Below are 24,578 nucleotides of genomic sequence, written 5' to 3'. Positions count from 1 at the left end.
TTATATATTTTACATGTTTAGTGCGTCTTCAGCCCAAATCATTTTATCAAGGTGCTATTCAAATATAATAGTAGTCATATCAAAGCCTGATTCACAAAGCAGGCAGAAGTAATGCACAGTGGCAATGCAATGATCAAGATTGAAAATATATAAATTGAAAGTTTGTGAGGGTTTAAACCTTTTTTAATGCTAAGTGTGATTTGTCTGGTTTGGCTGGCCTCCCAAGGGAGAAACTAGTAAGGAGAGGGCACTGCTTTGGAAGAAAGGTCAGCTTCTGATGGTTATCAGATTGACCTCACAGGTGAACTGGATTTCCAGGTAATATTATCTGCACAGTAGAACTGTGTTGTTTACACATTTCTAAACTTATTGCTGTCCACAACTGTTAGAAAGCTAAACCAAATAGATGGAGGTGCTGCAAATCTCTAGAGAGAAAACTCTGTGCACAAATTGTGTCCTAAATTCTTTAAAGCAGGCCTGTACAACCTGTAGCCCTTTAGATGTTTTGGACTTGATCTCCCACAATTCCTGACCATTGGACAAGCTGGCTAGGGCTTTTGGGAGTTGAAGCACTTGGAGGGACACAGGTTGTGCAGGCTTGCCCTAAAGGCATTAGATTCTGTCTGATCTTGGAAGCAAACCATGCTTCACCTTGATTAGTTCTCAGATTGGAGACTGCTAATGAAAACCAAGTGCTGTAACTATATTTCAGGGGAATGAATTGATAGATTCCCCTCTGAGTATTCTTTACCTAAGAAAATGGATGAAGTCACAATAGAGAGAGTGGAGAGAAAGAGAGGAGCTGACAATTCTTTTTCATGGTTAGGGGTTCATTCACACTACAGAATTATAGTAATATTATAACTGCCCTGGTTCCATCCTAAAGTCTCATGAGGCACTAGAATTCTCAATTCTCAGTCAAAGTTTAGGCTCTTACTTAAACTGTCAATTTCAAGATTTAAGTGGAACACACACTAATTGTATACTATGAATGAGCCCCTAGTATCTTTCTGATGAAGCATTGTTAAGCTAAAGCAATTTTGCATATGTTAGGAACTGTAATGATATTTTGAAGTTAATAGCCAGAGAAAAAGTTAATTTCATAATATTTGACCCCCCTCCCAAAAAAATTCATTTCTTGAAGAAAATGGTTAAGACGAATCAGTCATATTCACCAGACACAAGCAGATGCTAAAAACTTATAACCTCATCTGCATGCATTACACAGTGGGGATTGGCCTGTCCTACAGTTTATATTTCCATGAGATTTAAATGCAAGCAAGCAGGAAGTTCACAGCTTATAAATATAATCACTCTTAATAATGCAATATAATGTAATAATAAATGGAGAAGGGATATACTTGTTCAGTGGTACACTGCTGAAATATGAGGCTTTTGCTTACCAGGGAGCTAACCTCCTGCAGTCTTATTTAATTACATGGCATGCTGAAATTACAAAGTAGCCTCTAATTGCCTAATTACTTTTTACCATTTTACACATTTTTTTGAAAAAAATAGGACTTTGCAAACACATGAAGAGCTTTTTGCAAAGTTGTTCAGCATCTTACCTATCTTGATGATTAATTACAATAGATGAAATCACCCTCCCTGACTTGCACAACCAATCCTATCCACCTTTTCTACCCAATTCTATGCCTGCCTCTTCAAGAGATGGCTATTAAACACTTAATGAACATTCCCAACTATTTTCCATTTGTCTTCTGCTGTAGTGTGTGCAGTATGTTTTATTTGGACTTTCTATCCTTTTGCATTCTTTCCTTTCTGGATCTTAATATAATTTATTTTAATAGTAGGATAATCATTTTCTGTAAAGTAGTACACATTTCTGTTTATACTGCAGCAAAAAACAGCTTTAGGGCATCATTCCTCTTTGTTCTACAACAGTTCTTTTTCTTATCTTATTGCAGAAGCTGTGGGAATTGAATCTGTGCAAAGCTCCTTTCAGCTTTGGCATTGCACCTGAATTATTTTGGTTGCCAGTTGGCTTCATCTAGCATGGGTAGTTGCATGTTAGTTTCAGTTGCATAGACCTCATTTGTCTATCCCAGTGAGCAGAGAAAACTGGAACTTCAGTCATCACTCTGCCTCTTAACAGCCATCCAGCTGCAACTAATCACAGCATAAGAAGCCATAGTACATACATATTGCTCAAATAATGTGATTATTAAGGACATGGCCCTGAACAGCTGCAATTAATTGGCATTTTGGAACTTGAGCGAATGTGGAAAGCTATAGTGTAAATATTAAACTAGAAAGATTTCAGTTCATTGAAGGGGATTCACTGGCCTCCCTTCTATGTCTTGGGATAAAATAGAAAGCAGACTGGGGACATCAGCCCCCAGTATAAATATCTTAATATAATAAATACAAGCATATTTGCATGTGAACATATACGAATCAGTACATAAAGGAAGGATTTTTTAAAAAACCTTCACCAGATTTTTCCCTTCATTATTTATTAAAGCTCTGTTTACAGTGTTACAGTGTTTACAGTGTAAAATAAAGAGTTTCAGAGTTCTAATGGCTCTTGGTTCATGCTTCCTGTCAATCTGCTGTATGTCTGTTTGACACCCCAATCAGCTGATCAGCTGTTTCTGGCTTTTAAAAAGGGACGGACATCAGCCAGAGAAGTCTCCATGGGGGGGGGGGCGTGTTTTCTGGCATGCAGGGTCAAACAGACATGGGAAGATGCGCATCTTTCAGCCAGAAATGTAATAAAATGGGACCTTTTATCCAGTGGTTTCCTTCCTTTTTAGTGAATCATTGCAAGTTTTCCAGACATGTCGTCTAGCCAGAAACACACCCCACTTTGAAATTTGAGCTCTCATGATTAAGGTACTGTGTGGATGGGGCCTAGGATACATGAGCCAGAAAGAAGCACAGAGATAAATATTCAGCAAAACTATATGAGTTCAAGAGAGCATTTTACATCACAAAGAGAAATTGTAATGTATATTTTTAAAATATGCATTCTTCCAAAACTGAAATGTAAGAATGGTTGCATTTTAATATTAAATGGTAGTGTTGAATATTATATTTTGTGGAAATACATCCAAAATTCTGAAAGATTTTTTGTCACAAAATTCCCAGTGATACAAAGCTCTGATAGTTTATACATGTATTAGATATAGAGAACAGCTAGAATCAACTAAGGCAGCTATGAATCCATAAACTAGAGTTACATGTTCCTGCCTGGTTTGTATTCATATTCCCTGCTTGCAGAGGAAATAGTTCCTTACCTTTCTTACTGAAATTATCAACCAGGTCCTATTGCGTCCCAGTAATGGTCAACACAGCTTCTTTGTATTCTTGACACTCATACAATGAGTCATCTATAATGTCCTTGTGCAAGCTGGTGACATCTGCAGGATAGTAATCACTATTGGGACAACACCTGCAGTAGGTGATCTCGTGTAACTGAAATAGCAAGGCCTTTTGGTTTTGCTAGTGCAAAATAGAATTTCAGATGGCATCTCTCCTTGTTTGTAAATCTTTCCTTTTTACTAAATCTTTGTTTTCCAGCAACCACTTGGCTGACATATGCACAGAAATGGAAACCATAAATTAAGGAAATCTGTGAATTGTAGTTCTGGGGTAACATCAATCATGTAATATATAGCTAGAAATAACTCCTAATAATAGAATCATAGAGTTGGGAAAGACCACAAGAGCCATCCAGTCCAACCTTATTCTGCCATGCAGGCACACCCACTTAAATACTTCCAACAGATGGCCATCCAGCCTCTGTTTATCAACCTCCAAAGAAGGAGATGCCACCACACTCTGAGGCAGCATATTCCACTATCAAACAGATCTTACCATCAGGAATTTTTCTCTAATGTTTAGATAAAATCTCTTTTCTTTCTATTTGAATCCATTGCTCTGTGTCCTGATCTCTAGAGCAGTAGAAAACAAGTTTGCCCCCTACTCAATGTGACATTCTTTCAAAAACAACAATTTGGGATTACTTATATACAGTGAGAAGAAAAATATGAAATGGTTTCTTCTTACTTGTGAAAACAAAATTTGTGAAGATGTATATCCTGTTTATGGATGCTTTATCTGTCCCCTATCTATGATTTCAACTCTGTTTTTCATTCTTGGCATCTTTTGTGTCAATGACAATTTTTAGAGGCCCTCTCTAAACATTCAAAATGTGGTATGTTAATTTATAAGATTTCAGCCCAGTGCAGCCAGGGACTGGGAGTGATCCTGCTGGTCTTATTTTCTCACTGCACATTGTTGCAGTCACATACATTTAAATACTTAACCTGAACAGGGCCTGAATGTTAGGTATTTGATGCTATTGATAAACCTTTTTTAAAAAGCATTAAATACATCATCACTAAAATGAAAATATTGGACTATTAGGTGAGTTATTTAGCTGCAGTCAGCTTAAGTTGCTGATCTCATGAACTTTCTAAGTCATTAGGAATCAATTATTTCCTTTACTTTACAAAGTGATAGTAAAAGATAAGGCCTGAGTGGGGAGGGGGGGAGTAATAACTCTGTTTATAGCCTGAAGAAATTGCACAATTCTGTCATAGTGCAGAATTTTTTCAGAGCAAAAACATATGATATAAGCATGGGATGGAACACCAATACATTTTATGTATCAGCATCTGACAGGTGTTCCTGATGATAACAAAGAAAATTGATGTCCAAATAGAAGTATTCTTCTTTTTTGACTGCAGCGCATGAAAGCCTTTCCAATAATGTGCTACAACATCCTCTAGCACAGTGGTGCTCAATCTGTGATCCGCAGGTGTTTTGGCCTACTACTCCGAGAAACCCCAGCCAGTTTACCAGCGGTTAGGATTTCTGGGAGTTGAAGGCCAAAACATCTGGGGACCCACAGACTGAGAGGCACTGCTCTAACAAATTCCTCTTAGTCAATGAAAATGAAAGTGATCATGAAATGATAGACTTGCAAGAGACCAGAAGGGGAACCTTACCATGTAGGAACAGACATTTGGGGTTTACCTACTCTCTAGAATGAATGCAGTTTGACATCACTTTACCTCCCATGGGTCAATACAATGGGATCATGAAAGTTGTGGTTTTACAAGATCTTTAATGTTGGTATTTCAACAAACTACAACTTTCACAATTCCATAACATTAAGCCATAGGAGTTAACGTGATGTCAAACTCTGTTAAATCTACAGTGTAAATGCATTCTTAGTGGCAGAAAGTACATGATAGTAGATCTCTAGTTAGTAACTGAATTTATCAATAGGCTACTTTGGAATTAATGGGAAGATAGATTACCCAGTCCACCTACCCAATAGCAGTGAGAACATCACAGGAAGTGGTTCAAGTTACAGTTAATAAATTGTAATTCAAGAAAAACAATGGGCCATCATTGTTCTCTGTTGGTTTACCATCCATTATTTCATGGATCAGTCCAAATGTTTACCTATGTGGACATCCTATTGAATTCATTGAAGCTTTTTCACTGATTAGACATGGATAGGACTGCATTTTATTCTCTGGCTAGAATACTTTGACTCCTTATCTTGAATTATTTATCTTTATCCTTGTCCCAATTATTAAAAAAATAATGGTAGAACTGGAAAGGGAAGAAACAAATTAGTAAGTTGGTCAACTATACTAATGAGAACTGGCTACAATATTTACTTGAGGGAGGGGAAGGGTAAATATTTGAGAAGGGTTGGAAACATGATTTAGGACACTTCCAGAAAGTGTCAAAATGGGGGATTAAAAATTGGGTTTAAATAGCCCGGGACCTGACAGCAAGTTCAGACAAGGACCTGACAGTCCCGGGAAATTGTCCCCTGTCATCCTGAAACCTTTCTTTTTAGTGGATTATACAAATCCACAAGATGGATGGAGAACATCCAGTTGAAGTTTTTTTTAAAAAAAAAAATCTCTCTGAGATGTTCTGGATCTTATATATGTTCATGCGGATATCTCAATAAACATACAAGCAGATTTCTTAGTCTCTCTCCTCACCCAACTATTAATTCAACTCTGTTTAACATCATAAAAATCAGAACAAAGGAATGGTTGCAGAGAGTCACTTCGCTTAGTCATTTAGGTGATCAGTTTCTCAGCTTTTGCGCGGATCACATCTTCTCTATTTGCCTCAATTCATATTTATTTTGAGCATGAGCTGACCAGTGTACAACTGTACAACCATTTTCATCTCTCACATTATATGCCATATGGAATGAATCAGACCATAGAGTGGGAGAACAACCAAGAGGTTTCATCCATCCCCATGGGTAGCAGGTTGTTGTGGCATTGCTCCAGCACCCATCTGTTCTGTGCATCATGTGGCCTGCAAAGCAATGTTTGAGTTCAGCAACATGGCCTAGAGGATCTTTCACTTTTGATATTTTTCAAACATCCTCTTCATACAATCTGCGTTCTCTCTGTGTTTGGAGAGAGATCCCAATGAACCGTCTTTCAAGGGAAGCATGTGTGATCCATAGTTGTTCTGAGAGAGGCTTTGTCATTGTCCATGTCTCTGCGCCATAGCATAGGGAAGGTAGCATGGTCGAGTTGAACAATTGAGCTCATAGAGATGTACTTCTGGTTGAGTCTGCAGCGGCTTTAATGGAATTGTATGTGGCCCAATCCTGCTTTCCTGCATCTGTTCAACTCTGGCTTCAGCTCATTCCTTGATATCAACAGCCTTCCGAGGTAGACATATTCTTCTGCATTTTCAAGGTCAATGCCATCTACTACTATCACTGCAGCACCATCTGCGAAGTTGCTTTGGAATACCTCCATTTTTTATGTGTTCATCTTTAATTCAATTGACCGACTTCTGCTACAAAGCTTACTAAGCATGCTGGAGGCTTCTGAGGTTGTATGTCTGATTAAAACTATGTCTTCCTCAAAGCACAGGTGATTAAGCCTGCACCCATCAATGAGTATACCTTTCTCCGACCAATTACAATCTCCTATTACACTTTCCAGAGCAGCAGAAAAAAAGCTTGGGTGAGATGGAATCACCTTGGCATATACCTTTTTCTACAGGTATAACAACTTCTCATTCAAAAGATATTAGCGTTGTGCATCCGCTATAGCATGCTTGGATGATGTTGCTGTACTCTGCCTGTACTCCTTGCTCCCTCAAACTGTTCCATATGCACTCTGGTTTCACACTGCCAAATGCCTTCTCGTAGTTGACAAAAGTGAGGATGAGTGGCATCTGGTGTTCACAGGTGGCTTCCAGTATTCTATTAACAGTCACGATGTGATCAATGGTGGAGAATGAGCAACAGAATCCAGCTTGTTTAACCATAAGTGCCTCCTCCAATATTCTCCTAATGCAAGCTAAAATACACCTGATGAAGTCATTATAAATAACCAGTAGGAGAGTTATTGGGCGGTAGTTTCTCAGATATTCTTTGTGTCTTTTCTTAAATAAGATGACCATTTTTGAGGTGTTCCAAGTTTTTGGTACATGGTCATCTGCTAGATAATGAGAGAAGTGTCAGATAAATTCTTTGTAAAGAGGAGGTCTGCATGCTTTTAAAAATTCTGTGGTGATACAATCTTGACCTGGAGCCTTTCCAGCCGGCATGTTTTCGATGATCGAATGAACTTCAGATGAGAGGAAGAGTGGTGTTGTATTGAGAAGGAGGGTGAAGCTGTTGAGGCAGAGCACTGCGAAATAGGTCAGTGTAAACCAATCACAACTCCTGCTCAATGAAATATGTGGAAATGACTTGGTTGCCTCCGCTGGTCTTTAAACACGGGATTGTTGATCTATACTTGGCCATATTACAAGCAATCTTTTTGAGACTTCTTTTGGCCTCAGCTGTGGAGAGCAATCGTAACTTCTCATAATCCCTGTGATTATGATCTACTGCTACTCTGCATTTCCTGGATAATTTGTGAAATTCAGGGAAGGATCAATTGGCATTTCTTCTTTTCTCTAACAGACATCTTGTTTCTTTTGACAAACTTTTTGTGACATGGCAGGAGGCACGTGTTGTGGCCGTTCAGTTCATTCCAGCAAGTGTTCCCACAAGTTGCTCATAATGTCAGGCAAAAAGCAAAAAACTGTCAAGACTTCTACCATTGATGTTGCATCAGTGTTAGCAGTCTTTGTGGGGGTTTTCTGGTCAACAGTCAGTCCATCTTGATGCTATTCTGGCTGAGATGAACTTCTGATTGAAGCATCCTGTGGTTGCTTACAGTCATGAAATATGGTACTACTGCTAGATCCATTATGGAACAATGGTTCTAGAGAATGTGATCAAGTTTGTCTTTGTGAAGTCCATGTGCTCTCACGTAGGTCCATCTTCAAGGTGACGTCTTCTTGAAGTGGCTGTTGCCATGCCAAAAATGGAAGGCTTCACAGAAATTAGCAAGTAATTCTCACTGAATGGTCCTATGTACATTTCTCCTTGTTTTGAGGGTCCATATGTGAGTTGAAATCTCCTGCCAAAAACTTGTAGTGGCTTCAACAGGCCTTTACAGTATCAGTCAACTTGTCATAGGAGTCTGCATGTTCCTGCTTATCAGCATCTAAGGTTGGTGCATATACTTGAAACAGACAGCCTGTGACATTGGGGGACACTGAGAACTCAAAAGAAGCTAGATGGTGTGAGTTGAAGTGTATGTGGATGTCACAATGCTTGAATTGTGGGGCCAAAATAAAACCCTTTCTCCCAGATATTGAGTCAGCCATTCGTTCCCCCATTATTATATTATATTATTATTATATTATTATTATTATATTATATTATATTATTATATTGCAGGGGATCTTTCCTTTTTGTTTCACTAAATCCAATAATGTCATACTTAATTCTATGAGTCATTTTCACTAGTAGATGGATCTGTGCTGGGGACATGATCAATCAGCAATTTTACATGCAGATCTTAAGATCCGTTCTTCCTGTTTGTGTTCTTGGTGCTCTTAGTTGATTTTGATGATATTAAAAAGGATGTCCTGAGATTGGATCGCCTCTCTCTATTTGAGGCACCATTTATTTATTTATTTATTTAATTTATATACCGCTCTTCTCCCCCAGGGGGACTCAGAGCGGTCTTACATAATGGCAGAATGCCACATATAATACAACATGTAGAAAAACCAAACATAAAACACAAATGAAAGCTGGTATCCAAATCAAATTAAAACAATTAAAACCATGTGACCATTACAAAAGGGGAATTTTCAAGCCAAAGTCAGAGCCAGTCCGTGTTCGAATCATATCAGATCATATCTTAGGGAGGGCCAAATGCTTGATCCCATAGCCAGGTCTTTAGCTGCTTCCTGAAAGATATGAGTGAGGGGGCTTCCCTAATCTCCCTTGGTAAGGAGTGAATGTCATTGTTCTGATTAGGAGTGAAAAAATGTGGGGAACTGAGGCAGAAATTAACATTGTACGGAGCCAGGAAAAAACAAGAAAGAAAACAAAAAGAAAAGGAAAGGAAAAAAGAAGAAAAGAAGTACTCTGGGTGAAAGGCTGAGCACCTTCTGTGTTAGCTGGATTGACCATTCTCACCCCCACACCACGATGAGGCCACAGATAGGATTTGTGAGGGATGCAGAGAGTTCTGATTGTAATTACTTTCCAATTGTCCTTCCATTTAGCCACCTGTGTGTCTATGGCTCCACTTTTTGACAGCCCATATCAGCTCTTTTAATCTTTTAAAATGTTCACATGCATTTGAGCGGTCCACACCAGGTCATAGGAAGGAATTCACATGTTTTCCATGACTGCAGAGATATACAGTCATGTGAATACGTGCATTTTTGGCCAGAATTGGGTTTTAAGAACACCTTTTAAATATGTGTTTTTCAACTGTTAACCCAATTCCTCATCCACTTTTGTGAAATGTCATTTAGCCACCCCCCCCCCCCTTTTATCTTGGTTTCTACTATATTTTAGGGTATGTGTAGAAGGGCCCTTAAAGAGAAAGAAAGAGTAAGCCTTCATAGACTCATGTGAATAGTGTGGAAAGAACTTAGACTAATGAGTAAACAGTGTGTGGAGAGTATAATTTCATGTTCTCATCTTAATTACCACTTTTATCCTCTAACTACTTGCTATGACTATTGTAACAGAACTTTTCATTCCAGCACCATACCTGCATTTTTGCATTTATAACACTCTTTTGCCTTCCTAATGCTATTCATGCCCCTCTCACCTTTCACTGGTATAAACATCTGTCCATGGGTGCTTTACTTCATGTACTTGATAAAATAGATTCGATCTACAAAAACTAATGCTACAAACTTCTTTCTCTCAGTTACCACCTCATCAGACAAGGGGCTTTCCTTGTCCTAGCATTTTGCCAGCACACTGTTTGGATGCAGTCTGTCAGAGCCCATCATATTTTGCAGGGCTACTTCCTGTGGGGCTCTGTTGGGCTCCATCCTAGCAGTGTGCCAACAGCACATTAAGAGGGAGCCATGAGGAGAGAGGTGACTACTCGTCTCTTCACTGAAGAAGCCAGGGACAGCACAGGAGGAAGCCATGGAGAGCAGGGAAACATCTTGGGATGGTAGCCCACAATCAACAACTTTAAGGGGACAAAGCTGGGTGCTGCCCCATGGTATCTCATGCTGTCCCTTGCTGTCCCTAAGCTTTTGGACCCCCATGTGATGAGGTCATTTCTCTCAAAAACATTTATTCCTTTACCCTACTCAGTCTCCCAGAAACATTATATTACTCTGTCCTACTTTTAAGTTTGGAAATCATCTGTACATGGGGGGGGGGGGGAGAGAGAGAGAGAGAGAGAAAGAAAGATAGAGAGAGGGAGAGAGGGAGAGAGGGAGAGAGAGAGAGAGAGAGAGAGAAAGGGCACTAATAAGCATTGGAAAGATTCATTATCATGTCACATGCAGAAAGGGTATTAACTGACCACCACATGTTTGTACACATTTTATCCTGACAAAGAACATACAAAATAGTGTTCAGAACAAAATCATATGATCAACTTGAGTATTGTCACTCCAGCTCAGTAGATTTTAAACCTCCCCTCTAAAAAATTTAATAAATCAGGGGCAGATATTTCTTGCCTAAATAAGCCCTATGAAATCTGTGGAGTAACTATAATTTGACAGGTGGTCTGAAGTCATTTTTGCAGTAGGTTCTGGGAGCAATATTTCATTTATTTACTTCTCTGTGGAAGTACAGTTAATAAGTAAATTGCCTCTGTGACATTGCTGGAGAAGTTCATCAAAAATTAAATCCAGGTGCAGATCAAAGATACCTCCCAGAAGTGTATCTGATAATTGAGGAAGGATTATAGTAAAATGAATGCATTAATTAGCCCTGATATCATTCAATATGTCTAGAGAATGCCAGTGCTTTATTTTAATTTGCTGGGTTTGTTGCTCAGTTTCTTGGTCAGAATATGTTGATAAGAGAACAAGTGTAGTCTTAGGTGAAAATGCTTGTGGCAAGTCTTGTTTCAAATTGAAGTAATTTATATATTTTAAAAAAAACACTTACAACAGAAATAGTAATCAATGGCCTTTTCCCTTGGAGTAGATCCAGGCTTGTGCTACCCAAAGACTATTGTTAATTGCCTGTAACTAAATGATTGCTTTGCCCTCAAATTTAACTCTTGAGCACTCATTCATTTGTTGTGCTTAACAGAATGCCATTTCCCCTAGGAAATGGTTGGTAATTTTCCTCTGCAGTTTTCAGAGTTCAGTCTCAGGGCTTGAAGAGGACAAGCCTGCAATTTTAACATCACAGCACAAAGGCTAAGCAGATCTGAAGTGCACTTTCTGCTTTTTCCCCTGCAATCTTGACAGAGTGGGTGGGAAGGTGGGAATGTAACGGAATCTCTTTTTTAAATTAAAAATGGATCTCCAGCCTCCAGGAACTTCAGTAACAAAAGCCTTTTTGCGTAATGAAAAAAGTAGAGAGTTGCTGGGAGAAAGTTCTTTCTAATGTTAATTTAAATGTGACATCAGATAGGAGTGTATTGTCTTCATTAGCTCTGTGTCTCCACATTGGTCTCCACTAGCACCAGTTGTGTTTACTGAATATTAAATGAGGGAAGGGGTTCCTGTTTGAGATTAATAGAATTGATACTCTATGGATGTTTACCATACTAAAGTATGAACATAGAGTTGGGGAACTACTACCAGTTCCAGAGTAGATGAGAACAAGCACAACAAGAGTAGGTTCCTAAATAGCAGCATATAGGCTCACAGAAGATCTCAGAAATCATTCTATCTACATTGTAAAATTACAGTAGTTCAAAACAATTTTAAATATTACGGCTCCATGTAGTCTTGGTAAGATTCTGTCATCTGAATCTCAGCATTGGGTCTCTCTGACTTAGAATTCTGGTTATGCCAAGTTACTATAAATCCCAGTATTCCCTACGATGGAACCATAACAGTTAAAGTGAAATCATAGTCCTATAACTGTGTGGTGTGATGTCAAAGTCAATACATGAGACAGGAGGTGCAATTTGGAGAACATTTGTTAGGTTTTATTAAATTGATTTCAGAGAGACTATTGTATTTCCTTTGGAATTGAATTAAATAAATATATAAGCTGCAGTGATTTTAAAATCCTAATTGTAAAAACTGTACACAAACACCCTGCAAGTGAGACATCAATTTATTTTGTAGCATATATACATTCAGCAAAATGTAGAATAACTGTTGAATTAAAAACTTCACAAAATGTTTGCTGTTTAATCTACTTAATCTTATCATAATACTAAGGCCCTTTTCTGTGATAGCATTTTTCCTTTGCCTCAATACATCATCATTACTGAAAGCACATAAATGGAGTGTTTTGCACCTAGCAACCTAGAACATTAAATTCCCATCTTCTGGTTACCATTGAACAGCTGCATCACATGTGTCAGAAAGTGATAAACAGAGCTATGGTAATCCAGGGCCATATAATTTCCATTTCCATTTATTTTCCAGCCTATTTTATTACTATTCTAATGAAACTGTTGTGGGTTTATTTATCTAAAGGAAACAAAACATTTTTCCCTATAGATAAGAAATGTATCAAATATGCTCTTGATCTTAAAAACATAGAATATAAAAGAAGCAAAATTACCATTTTGTTGAGAACACTGGGAAAACATAAATCCTTTAAAAACAAAAATAATCATATTTGATTATATTCTATTCTATTTTGAAGAACACAGAAGCTTTTATAGATGCGGCATGCATTGCAATGATAAAAAACATTAGTATATCTAGGTATATTTTATTGCTCACAATTTCCCCCCCAAGGTTCACATTTCTATAATTGAAATATATAACTGAATACTCTAAATAAAACACATATATAAGAGCAAGGCAAAACTTTCTGGCCAAACTGTATCATGAAAGCAAAAACAATGAAGGGACTTGTTGAATCACATGTATTATGTCACAAGTTTTCATGAACTGGCATCCTCTTGGTAATCTAGACTCTTGAAGGAATACACTCAAAATTATTTTTTTAAAATAATCTCCTATGAGGTAACATGTAGGCCAAATCATTTCTGTTGATGGCTGCAACTTTACGTAGGCCTGAGACTATGTAATGATTAGTGCTATACACAAGGGGCAATTTGATGACTTCAGTGAATAGAGTGGCTTGCCATGATCTGCCAAGGCTTGGCATGGGTATGGGGAAGACCTAAATTATTTAGGGCCAGTCAATCCACCCCAAATCCTTCTTTGCTTCCAATTGACAAAACACCACTAATCCTCAGGGCAGTTTGAAGCTAGCCTGTCACTTTTGGGCTGGGTCAAAAGTGTGCAAAACGGCAGGAATCCATTTAGGAATCCATTTCGAAATGTAGATCCCCCCTCATTCCCTCATTTCAATTTGGAAAGATTTGGAAAGATTGGGGGACTGTTTCAATTTGCAATCTAAATTCCAAAGTTTTGTTATTGTAAGATTTATTCCATTAGCAGCAATGGGGAAAATTTCAATGCTTGTGTCTCTGTCATTTTTATAGCTATCAGGATGAAACTTGCCATATGCTTAGGCAACATTTACAACTGTAAGCCTACCAAGTTTCAGAACATTTTGGTTATCCACTGATTTTAAGGAAATTTTTAATACTTCTACAAATAATTTAAAAAAATACGAAGGGAATCCACTTGAATTTCTCCACAATATCAGAATATAAACAGGACATCATTCCTGCAAAGATTTAGAAAGATCTAGTCATCCACTGATCTTTACGAATTTTTTCCAATTCAAGCACTGAAGACAAATCACACACTCTCAGTCTGAGGCTTGAAAAATTAAAATATTTTAATAGCTATCAAGTTGAAATTTGCCACAGTTGTAGGCCACATTTACCACTTTAAGCCTGCCAAGTTTCAGAATGTTTTAGTCATCCACTGATTTTTAGGAACTTTTCAAAGTTTTTACATTTTTTTAAGAACTACAATAGGGATTTCTTTTGAATTTCTGCAGAGTGCCACAACATAAGCAGGGCATTGATTCTGCAAGGTTTCAGAAAGATGCATTCATCTACAGATTTTAAAGATTTTTTTTTTCAATTTAAGCACATGTGACTGGGGACTGGTATTTAAGCAGAGACTGGATAGTCATCTGCTGGGAGGGCTTGGATGGTGTCCCCCTGCCTATTAAGTAGAGTTGGACTGGATGGCCTTTGGGGATCCCTTTAAACTCCCAGGATTCTACTATTCTATAAGCAGTGTTTGGATGACCAACTCTTCGGAAGGATTGAATGGGGTCTTGAATGGGGGTCGGAATGGATTGGCCCTTATTCATTAATTTATTTACTATATTTATATCCTGCTTTCTCTCACCCCAAAGGGGACTCAAAGCGGCTCATAGTATGGCAAAATTCAATGCCACATATACAAACAGGTTCCTTTCAACTGTATGAGTCCAATACTAATAATAGTAATAGTAATAAATGATAATAATCCATAATAGTATAATAGTAATTCCATCTTCCTGCTTGGCAGAATGGGCTGTGATTGGATGGCCTTTGGGGGTTCCTTCCAACTTTATGAGTCTAGTAATAAATAATGAGTTAATAATTAATGAATAATAATAACATAGTAATTCCATCTTCCTGCTAGAGTTATGGTAAGAGGAGTGCAATTTTAAACCACTTACTAAGTTTCAACCACTTAAACTTGGCAAAAGTTTAACAAAAAATGTGCAAAAAATGTCTCTTATATTCATGCTTGATAGTTGGTCACCATAATCTGCAGGACTGGACAATTACCTCAAACAGGTCCTTTTGAGAAAAATTGAGTTCACTGAACACTTTATCAACACCTTGTGGTGTGGGATGGGGCTCTGGAAACCTGCGGGATTTCCAGTTTTTTTTATAAATTCCTGACATGTTGGAGGGGATCCCTAGGCTGAAGTCAGATGTTTTGCCTAAGAGAAAGGCTGGGGAGGTGTTCACAGGCTGCCCTTAACTCTACTTGCATCCGGTCCCTCTCTCCCCCCACTCCATTTCTTTGTTCATCCCTGGGTACCATTCACTTAAATGTCAAATAAAGTGGCCATGATTTACCCAAATTTTCTGGGTCTGGTCTTGTTATTTCCTGTCTGGTCATCAACTGGATAACTCTTGCAAGGCTTATATCTAATATATTTTGATTGGTGGACATGTTCAGTTTGAGCTAGAAAAAACCCTCAAGCCTTATCCACTCCCAAAGAGATTGCATTAAAGGCATCATTTGGGTGTGCCTGGATTTAGATATGTATGACTTTCCAGTCAATTATATGATAAACAAATTGCTTCACAGTTCCCATCCAGTGTGACAAAGACAAACTACTTAAAAATTCACTAGTCAGTTAATAAGGCATACAAAACACAGTGCTTTTATTCCTCTTTGTCTTTCCATCTGCAAATCTATTTTTAACTGCATTCAAATGCTAGCTATAGTGATTTTTCAAAGGCTAGATGATAGAAATATTACTGCCCATAAAATTTTGCATGCTTTTAGGGTAACAGATAACTCTTCATCTCTAATTGTAATGCATTTTATGAAACAATGCAATAGGCTTGTGATGTTTAGAAGTATATATTTTCATATCATATCCCCTTGTCTGTAACAACAGCAAGACTGTAACAGCAGCAAATGTGAAGGCAATGGGTACTAATTAATTTAAAACTTCAATTTCTTACCTGTTAAGTGATATTACAAGAAGATTCTTGTTGAGAGATAGATAAAACTGATTTTTCCTAGAGATTTTTCATCCTTGGAAGCTAAATTATATGATATTGATTTCAACCCATTAAATAATATACCGTGGTATAATGTAATAGTTGCCTCTGATATTGAATGTCAGAAATGATAAATTGAGGAAATTCGCAACATCCAAAAAGGTAAAATAAAGACAATTTTGTTTATGGAGAGCTAAGGAGGTAAGATGAATTGCATATCCATGGTGAAAAGTGTGCAATATTGAAACACAACTGAACCATGAGTCATGACATAATTTATCTTCAGATATTAACATTTGGAAAAATAAAAGTAGAAAAATAAAAATATATACCTCACAACCTATTTGAATTATTTTTCCTATGTAGATGAACTCTATGTTATATTTGTGTTGTACCCAACAAAAGTTTCCATGCTTGTATCAACACACTACAAAAGTTCAGGCTGCTTTCAACATACAGAAGATCCAAAATGTGTTTGAAAATTGTTAACAGGCATTTCTCCCTTTCCTAATGTGATAATAAATTGTTGCTATAAATTTGGAGTATGTAATTATTATGTTTTGTAATTTTTGCAGAGCTGATGTATACAGTTGAGCTTGCTGGCGGGCTTGGTGCTATTCTGCTACTACTTGTTTGTTTAGTGACTATCTACAAGTGCTACAAGATTGAGATTATGCTATTCTACAGGAATCATTTTGGTGCTGAAGAACTTGATGGAGGTAAGCAGGCAAACATCTCTTTGTACTTTTTTTAACATGCAATACAACCATGTACCAGATGAGTACAGATGGTCACAAAAGAACATTTTATTAAATCTTTCAGCTCACCAAGCAATGAGAAAACTGTTTCTGGAGGATGTTTCTGTAAGTGGGGGTGGGGGGCAAGGGGAGGGGGGCTATTAATAGTTCAGGAGACAAGATAAATTCAATGATCACATTATTGCACTCTGTTTCTGAATAATAGATACTGCAACTTTCCATGTAATAGAACATACATTTTAAAAATGCAGATTATGAGCATACCCTTTCATAATAGAAAGGGGAAAAGGAGAGCAAGAAAACTTTAAATGATTGCTTGACAGATTTCCTGTTACAAATTATATACAATTTCAGTGCCTCTCCATCTACTTTCCATTTTTCTAAGGAAGACACATCTCTTCGTTTTTTAAAAAACCTTGATTTTTACTTAATTTTGTAAGAATGTCTCCATTTCTCCTCTTGGCATATTTTAGTTAATGCACAAGTATGTGAATCTTTGGTTGAGAAATTGTTATTTAAGAAAATCTGTGTCTAGACTATGAGCATACAACAGAAAACTCTGTGTATCTGTTGTTCTTGCAGTGTGCTCACTGATGAAGACAGCCTTTTTCATCTAAGCAATGACTCACAGCAAGCAATCAAATAGCAAGCAAAACTTCATCTGAACCTGCATGAGGCATCATAAGAGTATGCATGTAGTGAAGAAGATGTCTTACAAAAAAGATTATACACTAAGATTTGAAATGTAGACATTCTTGGAACTTTCACATTTTGTCATAACTTCAAAACATGATACATGTTAAAACTTATGTTATGGGAGCACCATTCTAAGGCCCCTTCTACACTGTCACATAAAATCCAGATTATCTACTTTGAACTGGATTATATGGCAGTGTAGAATCATATAGTCCAGTTCAAAGCAGATAATGTGGATTATCTGCATTGATAATCTGGATTATATGGCAGTGTAGAAGGGGCCTAATTGGCAGTATAAAACAAATAGCCAGTATGGTTAATTTATCATTAAAAAGTATCTCCCTCCCCCCCCCCCCAAAAAAAAAGAAAAAAGAAAAAAAAAGAAAAAAAAGAAAACAGGGAGTATTACTCATTTTAGATTATCTCTGGAAAGGCAGCTTCATCTCATAGTTTGCATATAAAAAAGTGAATTTGAGCTTGTACCTGGTTTTCATTAAAAAAAAAGAAAAAAAAGAAATAATATTAATTATTATTTATAAAATTGTACAGTGTTTAGAAAATGCTAGGTTCTTTATAAGGAGGTGGTGGCAATAAAATGTAAATGGGATTTATATATTGTCTCTATAAAGACTTGTATTCATAAAGCTAAGTTTTCATGGAATCACTGGGCTCATCAACACAGGACCCAAAACTCGAGCTCACACACTTTTACTGGAGGCATCCAAACAACGCCTCTGGCAAAAGTGAATTAATTCAAGACAAAGCAGGAAAACCCTGATTTGTCCCAAATTAATTAGATGCTGGATTAAACCCAGGTCTTCGTGAAAGACTTGGGTCTAATCTAGTATGGTCCCTGTGTGGACTGCCATCTCTGAAGTCCTAGGAGGGGTAGTCCACATAGCCCTCTCATGTTTTCTGGGCTGAATTAACCCGGAAAACCCAGAAGGCTGTAACACCCTCCATCAGACCCCTTAAAAAGCCCTTAAAATTAAAAATAACTTACCTGGCCGCCATTACCCTGTTGGCGGGGCTCTCTTGGCACATAGAAATGATACGCAAAATCACCCCCCCCCCCCTTCTCCTGGCACATTATTTCTACATGCCAGGAGGACTCTGGCACCAGGGTAATGGTAGCAGGTAAGTTATTTTTAATGTTAAGGCTTTTGGGGGTGTTTTCTTTGGTGACCTTCCAGCAGGCATCTAGACATCCCCCCCCCACAGGAAAGCATGGGTTTTGGGGAAGGTGTGTGGACTTTAATCCATGCCCAATCTGATTTCTTAAAACTAATTGGGTGTGGGTTAAAGGCCTGTGTGGAACTGGTCGCTGTATGACTAAAATCCCATCACATTGTTCATTCCAAGTAGAACATCTAAGACAAATGAAACACACTTCAATATTCACTCTTAGGCTGGACCTTCTTCTTCTTCTTCCAGCAGAAGGCTGGATCTACACTGCTCTATATCCCAGAATCTGATCCAAGATTATCTGCTTTGAACTGGGTTATACGAGTCTACACTGCCAGATAATGTGGGGTAAGATCCTGTGATATAGGGCAGTGTAGAAGGGGCCTTAGTAGTATTGGTTAAATCAAACCAGACAATCCATCCCTGAAGGACTCTTTCTTTGGAGATCAATTAATGCCCAAGCATTTATTAATATCGTTTGAGAGTCATTGTATCACTAAGTTATTGGGCCGCTATTTAGAAATGGAAAGAGATTTTTAAAATTAGTGGAAATATATATGTGGATTTTGTTTTTCACCTATATTATTTTCCAACCTGAACTTTTGTTAGTGGCAGTCTGAAAATCTGAACAAATTCACCTGCCAATGTGGATTTCCACGCATGCTTCAAATGTATCTATTTAATATTTACCCTGTGAAGTCACACCACATAAATATTGAATTCATAGCAGCTGCCGCAGTATGATCTCTAGCTGTGATAATAACATCACTCCTAACAGCAAATATGTTCAGTTCAGGACCACAGGAAAAAAGACTGAGATATCAGCATACTCAGGAGAATCTCTCAGTTTGCAAAAGGACATTAAAAACTTATTTCACATACACATATACCAAAGAAAACCACTCAATCCCTAAATTCTCATCTAAGAACCAGTATTGGCTGTCAGCTTAAAAAGAATATTTAAAAACAAAGATGAGAGAAGTTGGATGACCTAATGCAAAAATATTGGCCCTTAGGTCCACTCAACTTATTTACTTCTGCTGTACTAGTTTATGGTAACCACAAGTTATGTATTACAACATTTTAGTATGGTCCTTCCTGTTGTTTAGTGAAACCTGCATTAATCAACGTTCAAGTATTAGGGGAGTAATATTTGTTTGGACTGAAACTGATTCAGAAAATTAAGGGATTCATTTACTAGATCCCCGAAAATTGGATGGGGGTGGGTGGGGCAGAAAGCTGGCCAAAACAAATCAAATCAAGAGGATTTTTCAGCTACTGGAGATGATGTAGTGAACTGCATTGTACCTGAGGCAGCATCTCTTCTTTCTTTCTCCTGGCAGCAGTATCCATTTCATCTGGAAAAGTTCCCTAGGCCCCTCCTCCAGAGAAGGCCTGATGGGAACTTATTTTCCCAGCAGCACTGGCATGAGGCAGGCATTGAAAAGGCTCTGAGCTCCTCTCAGGGCATGATGGGAGTTGAAGTTTCTCTCTCTCTCTGTTTTACAGCAAAAAAAAGAGAGGCCTGGTTGTGTCCATGCTATGATTGGCTGAGAATTGACACAACCACAACTACAATTCCCAGAACCCTCTCTTGTGGTATGACTTATTTTAAAAAATGTTATGGTAAAAACTTAAATTTCAAAAAATCAAGCGATTGGTGAATTGTTCTGAAACTTGGCAGGCCTGCAGTCATAAATGGGGTCTACAACTGAGGTGGGTTTCATGCAGATAGGCCTAAAATGACTGAGAAACAAGCCACTGTAGCCAATGGGCCAAATCTTTCCCAAATGAAAACGACACCCGACACCCATTTCAGCAATTTCCCAGTAAACAGAATGAGGGGTTAGCTGAAAACATAACTGAAAACAGCATGCCAAATTGCACACCCCTATCAAGTACTACTTTTGAAATTTAGTATGGGATTTTTTAAAGAAGTATGTCTGATTTTTTATGTTCTGATATTAATATCATTCATGGTTGTAAATAATTTATTATGTCATAGTGAATATTTCAAAATATATTTTAAAACTAAATTCCTTTTCAAACAGAAAAGTTTATTGCGTTGTCGAAGGCTTTCATGGCCAGAATCACTGGGTTGTTGAAAATTTTCTGGGCTGTATGGTCATGTTCCAGAAGTATTTTCTCCTGACATTTTGCCCACATCGATGGCAGGCATCCTAAGAGGTTGCGAGGTATATTGGAAAACTGAGCAAGGATGGTTTATATATCTGTGGAAGGTCTCTTCTATGGTAGGTAGATAATGCTCTGTCAGATAGAAAAAAGCTCTTGTTCTTTCTCCCACCCTGAACCTTCCAGTGATATATAAACCTCCCTTGCTTAGTTTTCCAATATATCTCACAACCTCTGAGGATGCCTGCCATCGATGTGGGAAAAACATCAGGAGAGAATACTTCTGCAATTATAATAAAAAACCCACAGGAACAAGGTTTGAAATGATATATCAAGATAGAGGAGAAAACGTCCCTTCCCATGTATTACAGTCTCAGGGGACATCTAGACCATCCACTTCATGTAAAGGGTGCCTAGATTAGCTCCATGGCATCCAGATTATGCATGATCTACTTTAATTTGGGGCAGCCTTGACCTGTGTTAACCAGAGTTTTGGGTTGCTCTGAATTCTGCAGAACATAGGGTCATGTAAACGATTGAGCCAGATTCAAAACGGAGCCAGATTCAAAACAGTTGGCTGCAACTGTTTACACAGGCATCCCACGTTCATTAAGTTTTGGCAACCAAGGACATACTATTCATTCCCATTCTTCCATATCGGGTCGATCTCTGGGTACAACATGAGTCATGCTAGTCAATTGTTACATGGGTGATGTCTAGCCAGAGCACCAGTGATTGGAGGAAGGGACTGAAGGAGGGGGGTGATTTCTTTTCTCACTGCTCCATCATCACCCTGGCATTAAAGCCAACATTACTCCAGGTGATTATTGACTGGCAGGAACCATGTTATGCCTGGAGTAATGTCATGCCTGGAGTTGAAGAATGGGATGAGACAGTAAAGGTGGCACCGCTGGGCAGTTGGGACTCTTGCCCATCTCCAGAACAGCTGGGGGGGGGGGGCACTGTATATCATATTCCAGAGTCATTTTGGCATACACCACACTGGATCATATTGTCAGGATGTTACAGCCATTCTTTCAACAAGCAGTCCAAGTCATACCAGTATTTAGCCCATACAGAGAGCAAGGCAAAAGGATAGTCACAGTGTTCTGTTCCATTAGCATGAAGCTCACCAGAGGTCCAGCACACAAAATCCAAAGTTCAAGGTACAAGGTTTACAAGTCTTCCAGCTGTACAACAACAATTGCTGCCAGCATTAGGCAACTGTCAGCATCTGTTATTTATGCTACCAACAGCAAGCCTTTACAGCTGCATAGTAGGCTTGCTCAAATAATTCGATTTCCCCATTTGTCGTTACTAATTTGTTAGTTTTGTAACTTGTGAAGCAATATTCGACCTATATTGTCCACTCGTGTGGATCCCGCAGTTTCGAACCGCGATAGGCCCTTTTTCTAATGTCGTCGTTTTTTTTCGCTAGGAAAAAAAGGTTTTGCAAATCATCCAAACTTGTTTAAGTGCACTGGGGCAACCTAGCGTGTTGTTTCCACCTTGTGGCCAATCAGAGAGTACGTTTAACTCAGGGGAGGGGCTTGTACGTCCTGAATGAAAAGAGCGAGCACTGGGAGCCTCGTGGCATTTGCACCGGGAATCTGGAGAGGGTGGAAGTGAGATTCTAGGCAGGCAGGCAGGCAGGCAGGCAAGATTGCTGCGTCACAGCTTCCTTGGCTGAGCTAAAGATTAGAAGACCGGGAGAAAAGGGTGGGTGGGTGAGGTGGGAAACTGTTGGGTGTTTGTGCAGGTTTTCTTTCCAAAGGGCCTGTGGGCTTTTTTCCCCACAAGCTTGGCGTTTGCCATTTGCCCACCAGCCCTGCAATTTTTCTACTGCGCCATATTGCCTGGTGCGGGGTGGGGTTTCGTTTGATTAGGAAACTTTTCTTTGCATAGGCATTAAAGTGAGTTGCAAATAGAAGAAATCAAATATTCCAATTTTCATTTTGCAAAGTCTGGCAAAACTCCCCATAATCCACCGAAAAACAACTTGGGGAAAAGGGAGGGTGTATTGTTTTCTCTTGGCTTTCTTGCCTGAGCTGCAGTGCTCAATTTGCACTTGCTGCAAATCCCTTTCTCCTTTCAAAACCCTAGCAAAGACTGGCAAAAGGTTGCAAGTCCCATTATCCTCCGCAATAACACTTGGCTTGGGCCACAGGGAGGGTGTATTGTTTTCTCTTGGCTTTCTTGCCTGAGCTGCAGTGCTCAATTTGTGCTTGCTGCAAATCCCTTTCTCCTTTCAAAACCCTAGCAAAGACTGGCAAAAGGTTGCAAGTCCCATTATCCTCCGCAATAACACTTGGCTTGGGCCACAGGGAGGGTGTATTGTTTTCTCTTGGCTTTCTTGCCTGAGCTGCAGTGCTCAATTTGCGCTTGCTGCAAATCCCTTTCTCCTTTCAAAACCCTAGCAAAGACTGGCAAAAGGTTGCAAGTCACATCATCCTCCGCAATACCACTTGGCTTGGGCAAAAGGGAGGGTGTATTGTTTTCTCTTTCCTTTCTTCCCTGAGCTGCTCAATTTGGGCTTGCTGCAAATCTCTTTCTCCTATCAACCCTAGCAAAGTCTGGCAAAAGGTTGCAAGTCCCATCATCCTCCGCAATACCACTTGGCTTGGGCAAAAGGGAGGGTGAATTGCTTTCTCTTTCCTTTCTTCCCTGAGCGGCTCAATTTGGGCTTGCTGCAAATCTCTTTCTCCTATCAACCCTAGCAAAGTCTGGCAAAAGGTTGCAAGTCCCATCATCCTCCGCAATACCACTTGGCTTGGGCAAAAGGGAGGGTGTATTTGTTTTTGTAATTTGTTTATTTGTATTTGAAGGACTTTCACAGTGAAGGAACCCCTATTGAACAGGAAATAACAATTCAAAAGCAGGAACAGATTTTTGCAATTGTTAAATAATGTTTTTTAATATGAACTATGAAATTACACAATATATCTTAGGAAAGGGCAAACGCTCTGCAATTTAGCGAGCAAGCAGGGTGGATTGTGTTCTCCCACTGTACCAAATTTGATCAGTATAGCTGAAAAAATGAGTGCAGGAGAGCCCCATAAAAGCCCCCCCCGGGCTGTTTTGGGCCACTGCGCATGCGCGTCCGCCATTAACGAATTACTTTTGAAACTAACGAATTTTCGTTAATTTCGAATTTTTTGGGGGGCAAAATTCGGAAATGACATCAGAAACGAAATGCTACCCCCCCTACTTTTGAAACGAGTTTAGAATCAATTTTTTCGTGGATCGCTCAAGCCTACTGCATAGCCATTCTCTGTGCCAATCTACTTGATCTTCACAGTTGTATGGAATCTAGCCTTAAATGAAACTGGACAGGGCAAGTTAATTCCTGCTCATCAGTCTGATCCTGTTCTAGCTTGGGCACTTCTACATTAGAAAGATCTGACTCCTGCTGAGCAGTACTAAGGTCCACATCCTCAGCATGCTCAGGTAACTGCTTAGCCATGGTCCTGAGTTCATCTGCTGGAAGGAAGCCCTCTTCTTCCTCATCCAGGACCTGAGCCCTGACACATATCCAGGGTAAGGGGTCAGTGTGGATCAATCCCCAATAATGTTACTCCATACTAATAATTTGGTTTTTAAAGAAAAATCCTTGAGACATAGCTTAAAGGTATTTATATTATACTTTTGT

At 38.7% G+C, this 24,578-nt stretch overlaps 1 protein-coding gene across 4 annotated transcripts in view; it reads left to right on the top strand.

The window, feature by feature from the left end:
* The window catches only part of il1rapl1 (interleukin 1 receptor accessory protein like 1), a 1,149,188-nt gene that overhangs the window by 1,098,401 nt on the left and 26,209 nt on the right, over nucleotides 1-24,578 (top strand). For all 4 annotated transcript variants that reach the window (XM_062977208.1, XM_062977207.1, XM_062977210.1 and 1 more), the window contains one exon: nucleotides 16,733-16,876. In XM_062977208.1, the coding sequence (XP_062833278.1) occupies nucleotides 16,733-16,876 (144 nt within the window). The remainder of the gene's footprint in view (nucleotides 1-16,732; nucleotides 16,877-24,578) is intronic.

This window comes from Anolis carolinensis, chromosome 3 (assembly GCF_035594765.1).
Source record: "Anolis carolinensis isolate JA03-04 chromosome 3, rAnoCar3.1.pri, whole genome shotgun sequence".
In the NCBI taxonomy this organism is placed as follows: Eukaryota; Metazoa; Chordata; class Lepidosauria; order Squamata; family Dactyloidae; genus Anolis; species Anolis carolinensis.
The sequence above is the reverse complement of the archived record's forward strand: the minus strand, read 5'-3'. Positions and strand labels throughout refer to the sequence as shown.